At 42.9% G+C, this 19,437-nt stretch overlaps 1 protein-coding gene across 6 annotated transcripts in view; it reads left to right on the forward strand.

Annotated features, from left to right (window-relative positions):
* The window catches only part of caskin2 (CASK interacting protein 2), a 116,314-nt gene that overhangs the window by 58,405 nt on the left and 38,472 nt on the right, over nt 1-19,437 (forward strand). For all 6 annotated transcript variants that reach the window (XM_060940328.1, XM_060940324.1, XM_060940326.1 and 3 more), the window contains 3 exons: nt 3,112-3,224; nt 9,258-9,366; nt 9,581-9,689. In XM_060940328.1, coding sequence (XP_060796311.1) covers nt 3,112-3,224; nt 9,258-9,366; nt 9,581-9,689 — 331 coding nt within the window. The remainder of the gene's footprint in view (nt 1-3,111; nt 3,225-9,257; nt 9,367-9,580; nt 9,690-19,437) is intronic.

Here is a 19,437-nt window from a genome sequence, read left to right on the forward strand (position 1 = left end):
AAAATAAATAATTTATAGCATGTGAATTTCATGTAAGGTTTTTAGTTTCTCTCGTAGCATCATTCTAACAATAAAAATAATTATGATATGAACAAATAAATTGTAACAACGAAAGCACATGTATATTAGTGTACATGCATTAAAAAATTATGAAAATAATTCAAACAAATTAGTATTCAAATGTAAGAAAGTTGTTATTATTATTATAACTTTCTTACATTTGAATACTAATTTTCATTTGAATTAATTTCATAATTAATTAAATTATTAATTTAATAACGTTTAATTAAATAATAATAATAAAGTAATGTAATATAGTAAAAAGTAATAATGTTCATAATTAATAATATTGTTCAAAAAGTCATGTCTTTAAACCAGTCTTGAAGGTTTCATATGAGTCGGCTTTACGAAGGGACGACAGGAGCTCGTTCCCCCATGTGATGGAGGAAATACAGCATGATTTTGACGCGTTGAAGTGAAATTTAAAAATCGTTGCTAGTATTTCCCGCTAACATCACACTAGCAAGCCGAGTTACGTCACTTTTCAGTGTTCCTACTGGTGGTGCAAATGAAAACAGGAAAAAAAAAACACCCTTGAAGGTATGTAGTTCTCGGAGGAGCTCGCTAGTCAGTAGGTTCTCTCAAATAAGTCCCTAGAACTGTCTGGGGACCTTAAAGGTTCTACTTTGACCCCACAGCAGAGGATGCCAAGTCAATGAATGAGGCTAAGAACTGTTTAGAAATATCAATGAACCCTTCTGGAGCCTGTCAGGAATCTACAGGGAGCCGATACTTTTACAACTGAACATGTTCTAGGTAGAAAATATGACCAATAATTTGGAGTTTTTAAGCGCACACTTGCCCAATTTATACACACACTCTTAGAAACAGTGTTCTTCAAAGGTTCTTTAAGGGTTAACTGGAACGTTTTTGGGAACCGATTCTCAAAACAGCTTGTTGTAGAAACTTCAAGGTGTCCACCGAAAAGTTCAACATCTTTAAGAGTGTAAAAAATAAAGACCATGAGAGGGTGTGTGTGTTACGGTGGTTGTCTCATGAGTACAGGTGTTGTGAAAATAAATAATTTAATTTGTTCACAATATTATTCCCAATGACCAGCGCTTCAGTGCTTCCACCATACACTGTAATCTGTCTGTAGGTTTTGGTTGCTAAGCAACATAACAGGCAAAGATCAGGGAAGTCTATGGACAGAACAATGGCTTCAGTTTCATTGGGTTGAAACCTGGTGCATGAATACCGTGCTCAGGAAGGGACGGGTCCAGACCGATGCAACCGAAGCGCATGCATCAGTCAGAAATCTATGTGCACCACTTGGCATTGCTCACAGGACGTTTGTTTTCTTTACCGCTAGCCGGCTACATGGGCTATAGTCACACTCAACCAACAGACCGATGGTTCAGGATCCAATCACCCGTGGTAAGCGGTGATGCTCACCCTGATCTAATTACAAAATTGCAGTACAAAAACATCGCTCAAACACTGTGACATTTAATAAATGAAGCATCACCGTACACGGTGTGTTGACTTGATTAATGTATATTAGCATATCTTAAAAACAAAATTCCATAGTGATCTGGTAAAATTAGTGAAAATATTTCTGCAAATGTGCATCTGTCAGATTCTTGGGCTGGATCCGACCCAGTTCAGGTGCTGCATTGTGGTCGTGTGTGTGTATAAAAGATTTTACAATGGCTTCAATTGTGGCTTTATCAATTACAGAACCAAAACTATTAGCTTTATAATTAGGGATTGATTACATTTCAGAAATTTTTAAGGGAAAAAAAAAAAAGATGGGTGATTTTTGTTTCCTGGGCTGATCAGTTTATTGAGAGTATTTAACACTGTATGTGAGATTGTGGACTGATAAATAATTACTCAACCTATAGCATACAAGAACATTTCCTCTTCTTCTTCTTCTTACTGGAAAAAGAAAATAAAGAAAAAGAATAAAATAAAGTGCATTTTTTAAAAACTATCATTTTGATGTTAAAGTCAAAATAAAATCAAGACAGTCATGACCGTTGTAATGTCATGTCAACTCCGTGATGACATTGTTTACTGATATATTTTCCATTTCATTTTCTTCCGCTTATCCAAAGTCGGGTTGCGGGGGCAGCAGGCTAAGCAGGGTATTCCAGGTGTCCCTCTGCCCAGCAACGCTTTCCAGTTCCTCCTGGGGAATCCCAAGACGCTCCCAGGCCAGATGATATATATATATATATATATATATATATAATATCTCTCCAGCGTGTTCTGGGTCTACCCCGAGGTCTCCTCCCAGTTGGACGTGTCCAGAAAACCTCCAAAGGAAGGCGCCCAGGAGGCATCTGGGCGGTCTGATACAACGCCCGCATTCCTGCTGACGGCGCCCCAATCCGCCTGTCCATCTCACGCTCTTTTTACTGATATAATTTCATTACAAACTCTATAATAAATCGTCACATTATTAAAAGTGTATTCTTCAAACCTAGAAAGTCCGATATTCTTCTTGAGCGCAGTCCTGTGGACCCCTGCCCTGAACGGGTGGTTGTTTTTCAGTGCAGGACTGGAGTCGAGAATCCCTGCATGAATTAACAGTGTAAACGTAGCTGCAAGTGGCGATGAAGGGCGTGAATCCAACAAACTGCCTCGGAGCAGAACGTCAAAATGTAACACGTGTCAAAGCGCACAAAACCATAAATAACTCACTTCCTGTTGAGTGTAGCTAATATGATGTACATTGCAATTTTGTTCATCGTGGGGCTTCCGACACACCTACCAAATTTGACACGGATAGGTGAAACTATATACCGGGCAAAAGTCTCAGTGACATGCGGGGGCGCTATGGAGTTCCATGGACATAACCGGGGCCAAGGCTCTATCCCTGAGTAGCGGTGGCCAGGACTGATGTGTGTACCAAATTTCAAGAGTTTTCACCCATGGGAGCCACCTCAAAAATGGCCAAGTCTTAAAGAAAAATAATAATAATAATAAGAATCCTTAGGAAAACAATAAGGCCTTGTACCTCGGTGCAGCGCCCTCCGGTGGACACCAGAGGCCACGTAGGTCTGGTGCTTGGGTCCTAATTACATTTGTGTGTGTGTGCATTAGGTGGTGCAGCTGCTGTTGAGCAGTAACATGGTAGTGGCTCTACTGGAGGGTAACGGGAGAGACAACACCCCGCTGCACCTCGCCGCCCGCAACGGCCACAAGGACATCATCAGGTTCTTTACCTTCTTCTTCATCCTTCACTTTGTTTATCTGCTTTCCTTTGTGTGTCTCATCATCTTTCTCTGGTGTTTTTTAATGTGTGTGTGTGTGTGTGTCTGTGTGTGTTGTGTATTTATATATTGTGTGTTTGGGAATGTAGGTGTGTCTGTAGGTACGGGCTGGTCCTCTTAGTCATATCTGATGTGTGCTTGTAATGGAAGTGAGGTGTTCAGACAGAGGATTGAGCGTCGATTGAGCACATGGTTTACTGAATGAATTCTGTGTGTGTGTGTGTGTGTGTGTGTGTGTGTGTGTGTGTGTGTGTGTGTGTGAGAGACTGTTCTCGTCAGCACTGTGTGTGTGGGATGTGTCTATGCGGAGTGTTGACATGGTGTAGGAGTGAAGACAGATTGGATTTCTCCAGCCAGTCAGCTGCTCTGCTGCCGTCACGCTACTCCACTGCTCATTCCCACATTCCCAAACACGCGTCCCATCCCCCTCCCCCATCCCCCTCCCCATTCCCGGCTTTCCTCACTTCTTTCCCAGCTGAAACGGTACTTCTTGGAGATAAATCGAGATTCTGAAAAGCTTGTATTTAACAGAACCCAAAGCCCGGCGCACACGGGCGATTTTCCGTCGCTTGGTTGCACAACTTTTGGATGCAAACGAAAAATCGCTTCGTGTGCAGATATTTGTGACGACGATTTTTCTTGTTGCTTGCGACAGATCGCAGGTATCAAACATGCTCGATATTCTGTAACAAAAAAATCACCAGTCGCCGACTTGTTGCAGAGATATCGCTGCGTGTGCGTGTCTTTGTGATAATGACGCGATCACCTCCAAAGGCCAAGCCAGTCCCCGCCTGTGGAGTAGTCCTGTGATTCCCACGTGACTTGCATCCCCCTCCCCAGATCGTCCACTGGTTGCAGATAATGCGCACACGAGAGGGGAAACTTGGGTCCAAAAATCACAATACACTTGCGATGGGCTTAATTTTAAAACTTTAACATGTACATGAGTAAGAAATAAAACACTTGGGGGCATGCTGTTCTTGAGAAACAATCAACAACAGGGGATTTTGATGCACTACCATCCAGATGTTGATTATTTACCTTTAATGGCACGTCCCAAAGTGGTTTATTCCTCTTATTTGCCAACATCAGCAATGCTGTATTTATTACATTACATTGCAAAACTGTACAATTTTTATCTGTTTAGAGTTACAGCTAATGTTGTGGGACTTTCTGCGAAACATGTTAGTTCCTGTTAGAGCAGATTTTTAACATTTATTCCATGAAACCGAGTCGTACATGAGCCGATAGCTGACGAGGCGCGTAGCACCGAGTTGTCTATAATCCATGTACGACGAGATTGAGTGGAATAACTGTTTTATTCTCTCCACATTCACTGGATTTTGAGAAATGGAGCATTTTTATTTTTATTTTTTGCAAATTCAATAAATAAAAACTTTATACAAAACGTCCGACAAAATAATTTACGCTTAGAATGTAAACAAACCGGTGAAACGACAGGAGCAATTTGTGAAAAATGCAATGATAGTAATAATTCTTGAAAAATAAAAAAGATGTTCTTACCATCAAATACTTTTATTCCATTTTTGTGTATTTTTTTGTATTTTTGGGGGTTTTGTTTTCGAGTAGAATTTTTATTTCATCCTTGGTTGGTTCAGTAACACGAGCCGCCATTTTGTTTTTCTCTCCTCACAGTATATGAGCTGATATCTGAGTAGTAGAGTAGCCAATCAGAGTGCGCAATTGCTCATATCCAGTGAATGGAATAATAGACCATTATTTTCTCTTAAAGACTTTTTTGTTTCTTAAAGACTTTTCTGTGTCGGAAAACATAAACTGAAAAATCGGACAGTGAATGATGTTGACGCTGGAGACTCCTTTCTCCAGTGAAGCGGAATCATTCACGGAGAAAACGCAGAAGTTGATTATTTTCCAGTCAACGCACGTTTTAATGTTTTTATTTCCCCTTTCCAGCAATCTGTCAATGCGAACTATTTTTATTTATTAAAGAATGACACACTGTAGTGTTTATGCGTTTTTATCCAGGTTTAATGCTGTGGAACATCTGTAAAAAAAAAAAGTTATCATTTGTGTTTGACAGTCAGGGTAAACTTTTCATGTCCACAGTTGTCTGAAAATCAGACCTCAGATTTTTGTGTTTCTCTGCTGCCAAAAATGACCTTTTGAGATGGAAATGAACTGTGTAGAATTTCAGAGCTACAGGTCCGATACTGTGTTACTTGTGGTGAAAAGACGGCAGCATGTAGTGTATTTCTAAAACTGACCACCTTCCTTATAGTCCATAAGAGTGAGGGATACAAAGTGAAAAACTGTTGAAATGAATGTGACGGATGTTCAGGACAAATGTTCAAGTCCTGTGCAGTGATGTTTGTACACGGTGGTGACTGTAATAACATCTGAACTGGTGATGATCCTTGTGGTTTTCCAGAGAGGACACTTTCTGTCTTTCACATTTCAACCACATGTGAAGCTCCGCTGCAAATCAAAAGTATCTCACATCTGTTTAGAGTCCTGTTTTTACTGAGCAACAACAGAGTCTTCTGCTTCAGAAGAGGGGAATATTTTCTTCAAAAAATCATTTACACCATCATCATATGGTGAGTGTTTTCCAGAGAGGACATTTTTGACGGATGAAGGATCCTGTCAGAGGAACTCCGTTTACAGAACATGTAACTTCTACTTAAATATCTTTCCACTGAAAGTGAATGAAAGTGCTGTGTACATCCCAAAGTGAAACCAAGTTAGTGCTAAAAAATACAATTCTGAATTTAACCGGGAAAATATAAGTGTAATAATTAAAGTAGAATTAAATGAAATGACCACAATGTCAAAACTGGCTTTGACTCTTAAACACATTTATAAGAACGTATAATGCTGTGTTCACACTTATACCGGTACGATAGTGGTATAACTGTATCGATACAAAGTATACCGGTACAGTTTAGTGCATCTGTCCACACTAGCAAGAAATGTTTGCGGTTTTCTTTCACGGAAGTTGAAATGCGTGTGCGCGAAATGTTTCCGTGGTTACCGAGTAACTTCCTTCCGAGAATATGGCGGATGAAACAACGTGTGTGTGTGTGTGCGCGCTTCTTGTTGTCAATGTACAGTCTGTATTTCTGGTGGTCATTTATTCAGTCGAATCGTATAAAACGCGCGAGGCAGTTGAGAAAGAAACAAAGAAAACGAATCTCCCTTTCTCCCCCCTCACTTTCTCCCTCTTCCCTTCTCTTCCCCTCCCTTTCTCTCCCTTTCTCCCCCCTTTCTTTGCTCCATGTAGCTCCACGGTCATGTTGAGCCATTTTGACGTTTTATTTACAGCTGGAAAGCACGTGCGTATTGTCTCATCTCATCTCATTATCTGTAGCCGCTTTATCCTGTCCTACAGGGTCGCAGGCGAGCTGGATCCTATCCCAGCTGACTACGGGCGAAAGGCGGGGTTCACCCTGGACAAGTCGCCAGGTCATCACAGGGCTGACACATAGACACAGACAACCATTCACACTCACATTCACACCTACGCTCAATTTAGAGTCACCAGTTAACCTAACCTGCATGTCTTTGGACTGTGGGGGAAACCGGAGCACCCGGAGGAAACCCACGCGGACACGGGGAGAATATGCAAACTCCGCACAGAAAGGCCCTCGCCGGCCACGGGGCTCGAACCCGGACCTTCTTGCTGTGAGGCGACAGCGCTAACCACTACACCACCGTGCCGCCCACGGGCGTATTGTATTGTATGAATAACCCGGAAGACGTAGGAATGGTTCATTGCGCTTGCGCATTATATTTGTATCGATACAGAGCCGCTTCATCTGTCCACACTACAGCGAAGCGCTACAGAACCGATACTGTACCGGTACGAAACCCATACATTTGTGGGTTTCGTACCGATACAGTTATACCGCTACAGTACCGGTATAGTTGCTAGTGTGGACAGGTGTTGCGGTACAAAAGTAGTTTCGTATCGGTACAAAATCCCTAGTGTGGACAGGGTATAAGAGACATTAGGGGGCTGTAGGTGTGTCCCTGTAAAATAAGCTAGAAGAAACTCCTCAGTGTATATATACTGGATCTAATGGCAGGAGTTACTTGGTGTTGTTCAAAAAGTCAACCATGATTGTAAAACAGCCCTTAAAAATGCACAATTCTGAACTGCTTTCCTGGAATACTGATAACAAACATGGATGAGTCATGGATAACATAAGCTTCGCTTTTTGCCTGCTTTGTCATATCAAACCACTTTCCATCGGCACTGATACAAAACAACCTGATTTAGCGTCTGAGGAGGGAAGAGAATTCGTGAATAGTCTTAACGTGGGTTTTTATCCCACTCTGTGAAGTCAGCGATCAGGTTGTCTTTAATCCGTTCAGAAAGCAGAGCCGAGTTTGAGAGCAGGCTCCGGCTCGGAAAGCTTCAGCATGAAAGCGTTCTACTGATTCAGCAGGGCTCTGCTTAGAGGACTACATGCTTTCATCTGCATTACATTTCTTCTTTTGGGAGATTCAGGACGTAATCACGGTCCTCTTCCTGTTGATCTCACTGACAGGTTACACTTAAAGGTATTTCATCACCGGCTCTCTGGTGTTCCACTTCACTTCTGGCACCTGTGCTTTTCCACTGGCTACCGCTGCTGTACCACAGATGGTTTTTGTCAGGCGTACCTGCTCCTCACCCCTGGGGTTAGGGGGTGGAGCTAACATCATGGTTAATCACTGGTTAAGTTAAGCATACATGTGATGTCATATATTATTCTATCCACATTCACTGGATATGAGCAATCACGCACTCTGATTGGCTACTCTGCTACTAGGCTATCAGCTCATATACCATGAGTAGAGAAAAACAAAATGGCAGCGTGCGTCAAGTCAGATATTTCACTTTATCAAGTATTTAAAAGAAACAGAAATAGTTAAAAGAATATAGTTGGTTTTTCCCCCCAGTATCTCCTGTTCCACACTCCAGCCCAGTCGGTTGCAGTAATGCACCTTTAAGTTGGTTTGCCAACCGCCAAAATAAACCCTGAAGAAGAAGAAGACGCCCCCCCCCCCCCCCCCCCCCCAAAAAGCAACAGAATATGGAATAAAAGTATTTGATGGTATTTTTTGCCCAATACTGAGCAGCATAAAGAAAACATCAGCCATTAGACAAAGAAATTTGAATAAGGATCGAATCAAAATGTGCTGTTTCTCCTGTTTAGTGCAGAATCACTTCTAAATCCATCATCCCGCTGAATTTTCTCGACTCTCCTTCAACCTGAATTGATGGAAACGCTCGTTTTGTCGTCTTTTAACCAACTTTTGGGAAGATTAAATTGTTTATCACGCTATTTTAAATACAGAATTACAGTCAGGGAAAAACTGAACATCACACAAGCCCCATCCTCACAGATTTTTTTCTTCCTGCATGAGAAGTAGTTTTGTAGAAGAGTTTTCGTAAAGCTTGTTGAGTTCGGAACTGATTAGCAGCTGTGTGCCTGGAAGCTGCGTATCTAATGCCATGGATGAACACAGCTGGAATGTTTGGAGCAGAGTGGTACTCCTCTGGATGAGGAGCATACTTGCTGGTGTGGGAGTTTTAGAAGGTCTTATTTTTCTTTCCTGGGCATTTCTCTTTCGCTTTTAATCTCAATCTCCACAGCTGTCTGGATGTCTAACACACACTGAACATCCCTGCTACCTGGATTTTTATTATCCATGTGTCTTTGTGTGTGTGTGTGTGTGTGTGTGTGTGTGCTGGTCCTCAGCTGTTTATCTGTAATGAAAGTAAGACGTGAGAAGACATTTGAGAGGTTGGTGCGTGTCAGAACCCATAGCAGAGTTCATTAATAATAATCAAGGCGTACTTCCTTTTACAAATATTCTGCGGTTGAGTCATTTTCAGGAGAAAATGAGAAATGAGCTCACATTACACACGATGCACTAAAGACGTGAACACTTGTGGGCTAAACAGAGTAAATGCTGATTTTTATCTTCTTATTTCACATAACTCAGGCTGCTCCTGAAAGCAGGAATCGATATCAACAGAACCACTAAAGCTGGAACGGCGCTTCACGAGGCTGCGCTCTACGGCAAAACTGATGTCGTCAAGCTGCTATTAGACGTAAGCAGGAAATCCACTGTGAAATTAATAAATGCAGATTCAGAAAGTCTGAAATGAACACATGGAAGAAAAAAGCTCATACTGTGTATTAAAGCACAATTGCACATCTTCGGCTGGTGTATTATATTATATTATATTATATTATATTATATTATATTATATTATATTATATTATATTATATTATATTATATTATATTATACAATCTTCTATAGGCTGGGATTGATGTGAACATCCGGAACACTTATAACCAAACAGCTCTGGACATCGTGAACCAGTTCACCACATCGCACGCCAGCAAAGACATCAAAGAACTGCTCCGAGGTGAGACGATCCACACGTACACATTTCAACTTCCTGTTTCTACATTTCTATGCAGCATTATAGCTCGCAAAATCTCAAAAACGATGAGACTCAAAATAAACGGAGTTATTGATCACAGCTCGCCTCAGAAGGCCACTTCCTGTTGAATGGGTCTTAAACAGGAAATAGAAAAGTGTACATTTCTTTCAGAGAAGGTCTCATCACTTAGTGTTTTTGTACTGACTTGATAACGTAGAAATCATAAAATAGAAATGTACAACAAGGTTTGTATGAAAAAAATAATAGGGTGCCGAAGACTTTTCCACAGTACTGTGTACGGTACGGTATATCCATGATGTTTAACAGTTATTCCATGAAATCGAGTCGTACATGAGCTGATAGCCGACGAGGCGCGTAGCACCGAGGTGTCTATAATCCGTGTACGACGAGATTGAGTGGAATAACTGTTTTATTCTCTCCACATTCACTGGATTTTGAGAAACCGAGCATTTGGCTCAGTGTGTTATTGAAGCTGACGTGTTAATTAGCATGCTCAAAACCATTTAGTGTTTGTTTACCTGTTTAAACCCTGAGGGCTTTGTGAAGAGCCCCGTGTTAAAGCTGTAGTCTCTCACACACTCTTAGGGCCTCTGCATGCTCTTGCGACAAGGCTTTCGCAGATAGCTTTTCGCAGACAGTTGTAATTTATCGTTGAGCGGGGAGTAATAGGCGTGCGCGATGTTATTCACCGCCACAACGCAAGGGGGCACAAAGTCGCGAAATCGCTAGGAGTAGTTGGTGGGTGTGGTTAGTGGAGTGTTTATCCTCCGGTTACTTATAATGACTAGAACTGGAGTCGTATAGATGTACGTACTTCCCCACTTCCTCGATCAACCGCTCTTCGTGCTGCTCCATCTTCGCTCGTGTTTTTAAAAATGGCGGTCATGAAAACAAACCAAACCGGGAAAGTAGGGAAGCGGAAGTGCGTGTACAGCGGATGTAGAGTGGACCAATCGGAGCCCTCTTGTCTGTGACGCTGTCTGCGAGGCTTCTGCGGTGGTCACAATTTTTGGAAGGTGCGCACAGAGCGTCTGCGAAGGTGGGGGGGCTACGCAGACGCCATCTGCGAGGACTGCATTGTCAGCATAAATTGGCCTTTACTATTACAAGTTGCGCTGACGCAGAGCGGCGGCCTCTCCAGTAGCTACGTCCGTATCGTCTTTCTTTGACTTTAGCGCTTTCTTTTAGCGTTTTTCTTTTAGTCTTTTTACAACTACACATGTCTGGTGTGTATTATTATTATTATTATTATTATTATTATTATTATTATTATTATATCTTATGGATATTTCTGGTGTCAACATGCGGCGCAGCGGAGATTTTCGTGGTTATACTCGGGAACAACTACTCGCCTTACGACCGAGGGGACACGAGGGTATTGTCCACTCAATACCTGCGGAACTGAGGAGGAGGTACTGGGGCTGCGAAGCCGGGGCCAAGTGCAAGGCTAAGAAGATGAAGGGGTGGTAGAGGTACAAACCCTCGGTTCCGTCGGTGCTTATGGGGAATGTGAACTCGCCAACCAACAAAACTGATGAGCTGGCAGGACTGGTGAAAACCCAGAGGCTGTACAGGGAGTGTAGTTTGTTGTGTTTCATGAAGGCGTGGCTTAACAGCGACACACTGGATTTTAATGTGGAGCTACCTGGATTCACTACAGTGAGAGCGGACAGGGATGCGAAGCTGAGCGGCAAGAGCAAAGGTGGGGGACTCGCACTGTTTATTAACACCAGATGGTGCAACCCGGGACACGTAAACGTTAAGGTGATCATCTGCTGCCGGGACATTGAATTGTTAGCGGTGAGTCTCCGACTGTATTACATGCCTCGGGAGTTTACACACGCCATTTTCACCTGTGTTTGCATTCCTCCGCATGTGGACACGCAGGCGGTGTGTGACATCATTCACTCCACCATAGCAGCGCTGCAGACACAACACCCCGAGGCTTTCTTCGTGATCTCTGGGGATTTTAACCATGTCACTCTGGACTCCGCTCTCCCTGCTTTTCATCAGTTTGTGGACTGTCCCACTAGGAAAAACAGGACCACAGACCTATTGTATGCCAATGTAAGGGACGCATACAGGGCAATCCCACTACCACCGCTGGGGAGATCTGACCATAATCTGGTTCTCCTACAGCCTCAGTACAAACCAATGGTTCTGAGGCAGCCCACCACCATGCGTTCATTCAGGGCCTGGTCTCCCGAGGCAGAGGAAACTCTTAAGGACTGCTTTGAGACGACTGACTGGAATGTACTGTTAGACCCGCATGGAGAGGGCATTGAGGAGGTGGCACACTGCATAACGGACTACTTGAACTTTTGCAGGGATATTGCTGTTCCCACAAAAACTGTACGCTGCTTTCCAAACAACAAGCCCTGGATTACCAGTCAGTGCATTTACATGCACATCCAAATCGAGCTGCTGTCGGTAATCGAGCTAAGGGTCCCAGCAGGGGTGCCAGAGAAATCCAATCCTACATGCACACAAGGAAATCGAGCTATTGTGTGAGGTACATTGTGCACCCGAGCCACAGGTGGCGCTACACGCCCCATCGTGTTGGTACACTTCCGGTTGTCGTCATGAAGAAGAGCTATTCAAGAGTATAAACAAAGTTATCAGCAGTGTTGCCAGATACTGCTGACGTTTTCCAGCCCAAAACATGTTCAAATCCACCAAAATGCACTTAAAACCGCCCAATCTGGCAACACTGGCAGTTCCGTGTTCACAAGTTCCGTGCTCGAGCTGTTCGGCTTGCTCTAACAGACTGTATGGCTACAAACTGTCCTGTGCAGACCACGGTTTTGTAAGACAACTTATTTTGCACAATTGTATATTTTTCTAAAGTCCATTTTTGCTTACAAAAAATTATTTTTTGCTTACAATTTAACTTATGTCTTAATAAACACGCAAAAAGTTCAATTGTTTTGTTTTTATTGACATTCTTCAGATGGACATTTTATTTATTTATATATATATATATATATATATATATATATATATAACGCACACACACACACACACACAAATACAATGACTTGTTTATGTACACAATTCACAGCTATGCAACAGCTGTACAGATGTATTTGGTGATACAGTAATGCCGCTTTTCCACTACCAACGCGGCTGAGTTGGGCTGAGCCATGTGGTGCTGAGTTGGGCTGAGTCGAGCTGAGTGGGGCTGTTGGAGTTGCATTTCGACTACAACCGCGCTGAACCGTGCTGGCTGGAAGTGGGTGGACACATTGGGTGGAGTTAGCGAAAGTGGGTGGACGTCACGTGATGTCGTTAGGTGGCGCAAACAGTGACATCAGTGATCTTTTAAGCGGTAGTCTCACGACCCGGATAGTAAACAATAAACATGGAGGACATGGAGTCGTTAGTGTTGCTGGTCTTGGTTCTGTGGCTTGTTGTCACTGACAACGCCAACAGATACTGGCAAGAGCGTATAGATGAGGCGAGGCGCATAAGGCTTCAGAAATTCTCGTAATTCGTAATTCTTCTTCTTCCGGGTTTACGGTGTTTACAGATCCCAGCGTGCTCGCGGGGCGTGTGTGGGCATGTGAGGACACTCCTCCTCACCAATCAGTGCACAGGGGAGTGTCTGCTCACGCCCCCAGCCTCACTTGGCTCGGTTTGGCTCGCTTCAGCCCCACTCCAAAACCGTGCGAGTTTTGGGTGCTGAGTAGGGCTGAAGCGAGCTGAGTCGTGCTGCTCTGAGGTAGTCGAAACGCGAGCCGTGTCGGGCTGAAGTGAGCTGAAGAAGGGTAGTGGAAAAGGGCCATAGGTGAGCTAAATTTTAACAGTGCAAACAATGCCACAAAAAGAAAAGATTCATGCCATTGTCATGCCGACCGAGGCTGTTGTGTTTCCCGCTTGTGGTCTCGTCACTCGTCACTTCCGGAAGGGGCAGTGCTGAAGTAAGTAGCTCGAATACGTGGCTCAATAGGGTTTACATGCACTAAGTAGCTCGGCAGAAATCGCATAATCTAGGTCGTGTAGCTCGATTCCGAGAAATCAAGTTCGGTTCAATTTCAGCCGAATTAAGGTGTATACATGGCATTTTGAACTTCGATTTCAGTCGAGCAACGGCAGAAATTCGATTCTCTCTATGTGCATGTAAACGCACTGACTGTCTGGGGGTCGTCTGAAAAACTGTCTGCGGCTCTTGGACCCAAAAAGAACAATTTTACTTTCATCAGTCCACAAAATGTTTTTCCATTTCTCTTTAGGCCAGTCGATGTGTTCTTTGGCAAATTGTATCTTCTTCAGCACGTCTTTTTTTTAACAGTGGAACTTTGCGGGAGCTTCTTGCCGATAGATTAGCTTCACACAGGCATCTTCTAATGTACTCACAGGTAACTTCAGACCGTCTCTGATCACCCTGGAGCTGATCATTGGCTGAGTCTTTGCTATTCTGGCTATTCTTCGATCCATTCGAATGGTAGTCTTCTGTTTTCTTCCACGTCTCTCTGGCTTTGCTGTCCATTTTAAAGCACTGGAGATCATTTTAGCCGAGCAGCCCATCATTTTCTGCACTTCTTTACAGTATACGTTTTACCTCTCCAATCAACGTTTTAATCAAAGCACGCTGTTCTTCTGAACAATGTCTGGAACGACCCATGTTTCTCAGGTTTTCAGAGAGAAATGGATGTACAACATGTGCCGGCTTTATCCTTAAATTAGTGCCACCTGACTGACACCTGTTTTTTTCACAGAATGAATGACCTCACTAATTAAACTCCACACTGCTATTATTTTGAACACGTCCCTTTCACTTAATTATTCGATTACACAGACTCAGGAGCATGCATATCATGAACGTTGGGTCTGTTGGTTTTCTATGACTCTACTACACCTACTGGTAAATTATTTGCCATGTAGTAATATAATTTCCACCAAAAACCGTGATTGATCTGGTTAGTCGTGTTGGACTGCTATTATTTTGAACACAAGTGTGTGTATATATACACACACACACACACACACACACACACACACACACACACACACACACACACAAATACAATGACTTGTTTATGTACACAATTCACAGCTATGCAACAGCTGTACAGATGTATTTGGTGATACAGTAAGTGAGCTAAATTTTAACAGTGCAAACAATGCCACAAAAAGAAAAGATTCATGCCGTTGTCATGATTCGTTGTCATGCCAACCGAGGCTGTTGTGTTTCCCGCTTGTGGTCTCGTCACTCGTCACTTCCGGAAGGGGCAGCGCTGAAGTAAGTAGCTCGACTACGTAGCTCGATAGGATATACATGCACTAAGTAGCTCGGCTACAATCGCATAATCTAGGTCGTGTAGCTCGATTTACGAGAAATCAAGTTTGTTTTGATTTCAGCCGAGCTAAGGTGTTTCCATGGCATTTAGAACTTCAATTTCAGTCGAGCAACGGCAGAAATTCGATTTTCTCTATGTGCATGTAAACGCACTGAGTGAAGTCAAGGGCCTCCTCAACCAAAAGAAGAGGGCGTTCAAAGACGGAGACAGGTCAGAGCTGAAGTGTGTACAGGGGGAACTCAAATTCTGGCTAAAAGAGGCCAAGGAGTCATACAGGAAAAAGGTGAAATAGAAGCTGCAAGAAAACAACATGAAGGAGGTCTGGGATGGGATGAAAACCATCACAGGCTGCAAGAAGAACAGCGGCAGCTCAGCAGATGGGGGCATGGACAGGGCAAACCAGTTTAACCACTTCTTCAACAGGTTTGATTGTCCTGCTCCTGCTGCCCCCTCCTCCCCTCCTTCTGCAGCAGTTGTCACCTCGTCACCATCACCGGCAGATCAGCCCTCACCCCCACCACCAACATCATTATCAGAGCCATCAACACCTCCTGCATATGGAATACACATCCACTCACCCAGTCCCCCCATCTTCACTGCAGACCAAGTCAGTAGAGAGCTGAGGAGACTCCACCCCAGGAAGGCAGCAGGCCCGGACAAGGTGTGTCCTAAGATGCTGAGGACCAGCGCTGCCCAACTGGGGGAGCCCCTCCAACACATCTTTAACCTGAGTCTTCGCCTCGGGAGGGTTCCTGTCACGTGGAAGACGTTGTGCCTCATTCCAGTTCCCAAGAAAATGCATCCAAAGGAACTGAATGACTACAGGCCGGTCGCCTTGACATCACACATGATGAAGACCATGGAGCGACTGCTGCTGAACCTCCTCAGACCTAGGGCTGGGAATCGATCCAAAAATAAGACTCTGTGACTCTGCTGTACTCAGGACTAGTTACACTGCTCTTTTATGTCCATTGCACTTTTCTGCTGCTCACATAGATGTACATTATATGCATAGATGGGTATATACAGATATTTGTAGATAAGCCAGTATGTTGTACTTTACCTTATTATATACTTTATTATATATTGTTATAATGTACCTACTTACTTACTTATATATTATACATACTGCTATATATATTAACTTAATATTTATATATTAATTTAATATTATATATTATATACAACCCCGATTCCAAAAAAGTTGGGACAAAGTACAAATTGTAAATAAAAACGGAATGCAATAATTTACAAATCTCAAAAACTGATATTGTATTCACAATAGAACATAGACAACATATCAAATGTCGAAAGTGAGACATTTTGAAATTTCATGCCAAATATTGGCTCATTTGAAATTTCATGACAGCAACACATCTCAAAAAAGTTGGGACAGGGGCAATAAGAGGCTGGAAAAGTTAAAGGTACAAAAAAGGAACAGCTGGAGGACCAAATTGCAACTCATTAGTTCAATTGGCAATAGGTCATTAACATGACTGGGTATAAAAAGAGCATCTTGGAGTGGCAGCGGCTCTCAGAAGTAAAGATGGGAAGAGGATCACCAATCCCCCTAATTCTGCGCCGACAAATAGTGGAGCAATATCAGAAAGGAGTTCCACAGTGTAAAATTGCAAAGAGTTTGAACATATCATCATCTACAGTGCATAATATCAAAAGATTCAGAGACTCTGGAAGAATCTCTGTGCATAAGGGTCAAGGCCGGAAAACCATACTGGGTGCCCGTGATCTTCGGGCCCTTAGACGGCACTGCATCACATACAGGCATGCTTCTGTATTGGAAATCACAAAATGGGCTCAGGAATATTTCCAGAGAACATTATCTGTGAACACAATTCACCGTGCCATCCGCCGTTGCCAGCTAAAACTCTATAGTTCAAAGAAGAAGCCGTATCTAAACACGATCCAGAAGCGCAGACGTCTTCTCTGGGCCAAGGCTCATTTAAAATGGACTGTGGCAAAGTGGAAAACTGTTCTGTGGTCAGACGAATCAAAATGTGAAGTTCTTTATGGAAATCAGGGACGCCGTGTCATTCGGACTAAAGAGGAGAAGGACGACCCGAGTTGTTATCAGCGCTCAGTTCAGAAGCCTGCATCTCTGATGGTATGGGGTTGCATTAGTGCGTGTGGCATGGGCAGCTTACACATCTGGAAAGACACCATCAATGCTGAAAGGTATATCCAGGTTCTAGAGCAACATATGCTCCCATCCAGACGACGTCTCTTTCAGGGAAGACCTTGCATTTTCCAACATGACAATGCCAAACCACATACTGCATCAATTACAGCATCATGGCTGCGTAGAAGAAGGGTCCGGGTACTGAACTGGCCAGCCTGCAGTCCAGATCTTTCACCCATAGAAAACATTTGGTGCATCATAAAACGGAAGATACGACAAAAAAGACCTAAGACAGTTGAGCAACTAGAATCCTACATTAGACAAGAATGGGTTAACATTCCTATCCCTAAACTTGAGCAACTTGTCTCCTCAGTCCCCAGACGTTTACAGACTGTTGTAAAGAGAAAAGGGGATGTCTCACAGTGGGAAACATGGCCTTGTCCCAACTTTTTTGAGATGTGGTGTTGTCATGAAATTTAAAATCACCTAATTTTTCTCTTTAAATGATACATTTTCTCAGTTTAAACATTTGATATGTCATCTATGTTCTATTCTGAATAAAATATGGAATTTTGAAACTTCCACATCATTGCATTCCGTTTTTATTTACAATTTATACTTTGTCCCAACTTTTTTGGAATCGGTGTTGTACTATCACACTATTACATATACTATATGTACTGATATATACTTCAACTATGCCTATCATGTAATATACTATACTTTTTATCTACCATATACCACTAAACACACTGCACATGTATGTAACTGTCCACAAAGTATTTGCACTGCTCATTATACACTAATTTAAGGTCAGACAATGTAAGTGACCCTGTAGTTAACAATATAACTGTATCAAATCAGCAATTAGAATGTTTTACTCCCCTTAGAGAAACTGAATTACTTTCATTAATCTCCACATCAAAAGCCTCAACTTGTGTACTAGATCCCTTACCTACACGTCTATTCAAACAGATAATACCTGAAGTAATTGAACCGCTTCTAAAAATAATAAATTCTTCTCTTATGATTGGCTATGTACCCAAATCCTTTAAACTAGCAGTTATCAAACCCCTGATTAAAAACCTGACCTTGATCCCTGTCAGCTGTCCAATTATCGGCCAATATCAAACCTCCCCTTTATCTCCAAGATCCTTGAAAAAGCTGTGGCACAGCAGTTATGCTCATATTTACATAGGAATAACATCCATGAAATGTATCAGTCAGGATTTAGACCTCATCATAGCACAGAGACAGCACTGGTTAAAGTAGTAAACGACCTACTGTTGGCGTCTGATCAGGGCTGTGTCTCGCTAATTGTGTTGCTTGACCTTAGTGCAGCATTTGATACCATTGATCATTCCATTCTTCTGGATAGACTAGAAAATGTTGTGGGAGTTAAGGGAACGGCCCTCTCCTGGCTCAGCTCTTATTTAACTGATCGCTATCAGTATGTTGATGTAAATGGTGATATTTCTAGACGTACTGAGGTAAAGTTTGGTGTTCCACAAGGTTCTGTCTTGGGTCCACTGCTTTTTTCTTTATATATGTTCCCTCTGGGTGATATTATTCGTAAACATTGTATTAGTTTCCACTGTTATGCTGATGACACACAGTTGTATGTTTCTGTAAAACCTGATGAGAGACACCAGCTTAATAGAATTGAGGGATGTGTGAAGGACATTAGACACTGGATGCTTATTAATGAAAGAAGAAACCTTTATTCGTCACATGCACACTTCAAGCACAGTGAAATTCATCCTCTGCATTTAACCCATCTGAAGCAGTGAACACACTCAGAGCAGTGGGCAGCCACACCAGAGCACCCGGGGAGCAGTCAGGGGTTCGGTACCTTGCTCAAGGGCACTTCAGCCCAAGGCCACCCCACGTCAACCTAACTGCATGTCTTTGGACTGTGGGGGAAACCGGAGCACCCGGAGGAAACCCACGCAGACACGGGGAGAACATGCAAACTCCGCACAGAAAGGCCCTCGCCGGCCGCTGGGTTCGAACCCGGAACCTTCTTGCTGTGAAGCAACAGTGCTAACTACTACACCACCGTGCCGCTTAACTCTGACAAGACTGAAGTACTTGTACTCGGACCACATGCAGCTAGAAGTAAGTTTTCTGATTCCACAGTAACTCTGGATGGCCTTTCTGTTTCTTCACGTGCAGCAGTAAAAGACCTTGGAGTGATTATTGACCCCAGTCTTTCATTCGAAACTCACATTGATAACATTACCCGGATAGCTTTCTTTTATCTTAGAGAAAT

The sequence above is a fragment of the Neoarius graeffei genome, chromosome 14 (genome assembly GCF_027579695.1).
Source record: "Neoarius graeffei isolate fNeoGra1 chromosome 14, fNeoGra1.pri, whole genome shotgun sequence".
In the NCBI taxonomy this organism is placed as follows: domain Eukaryota; kingdom Metazoa; phylum Chordata; class Actinopteri; order Siluriformes; family Ariidae; genus Neoarius; species Neoarius graeffei.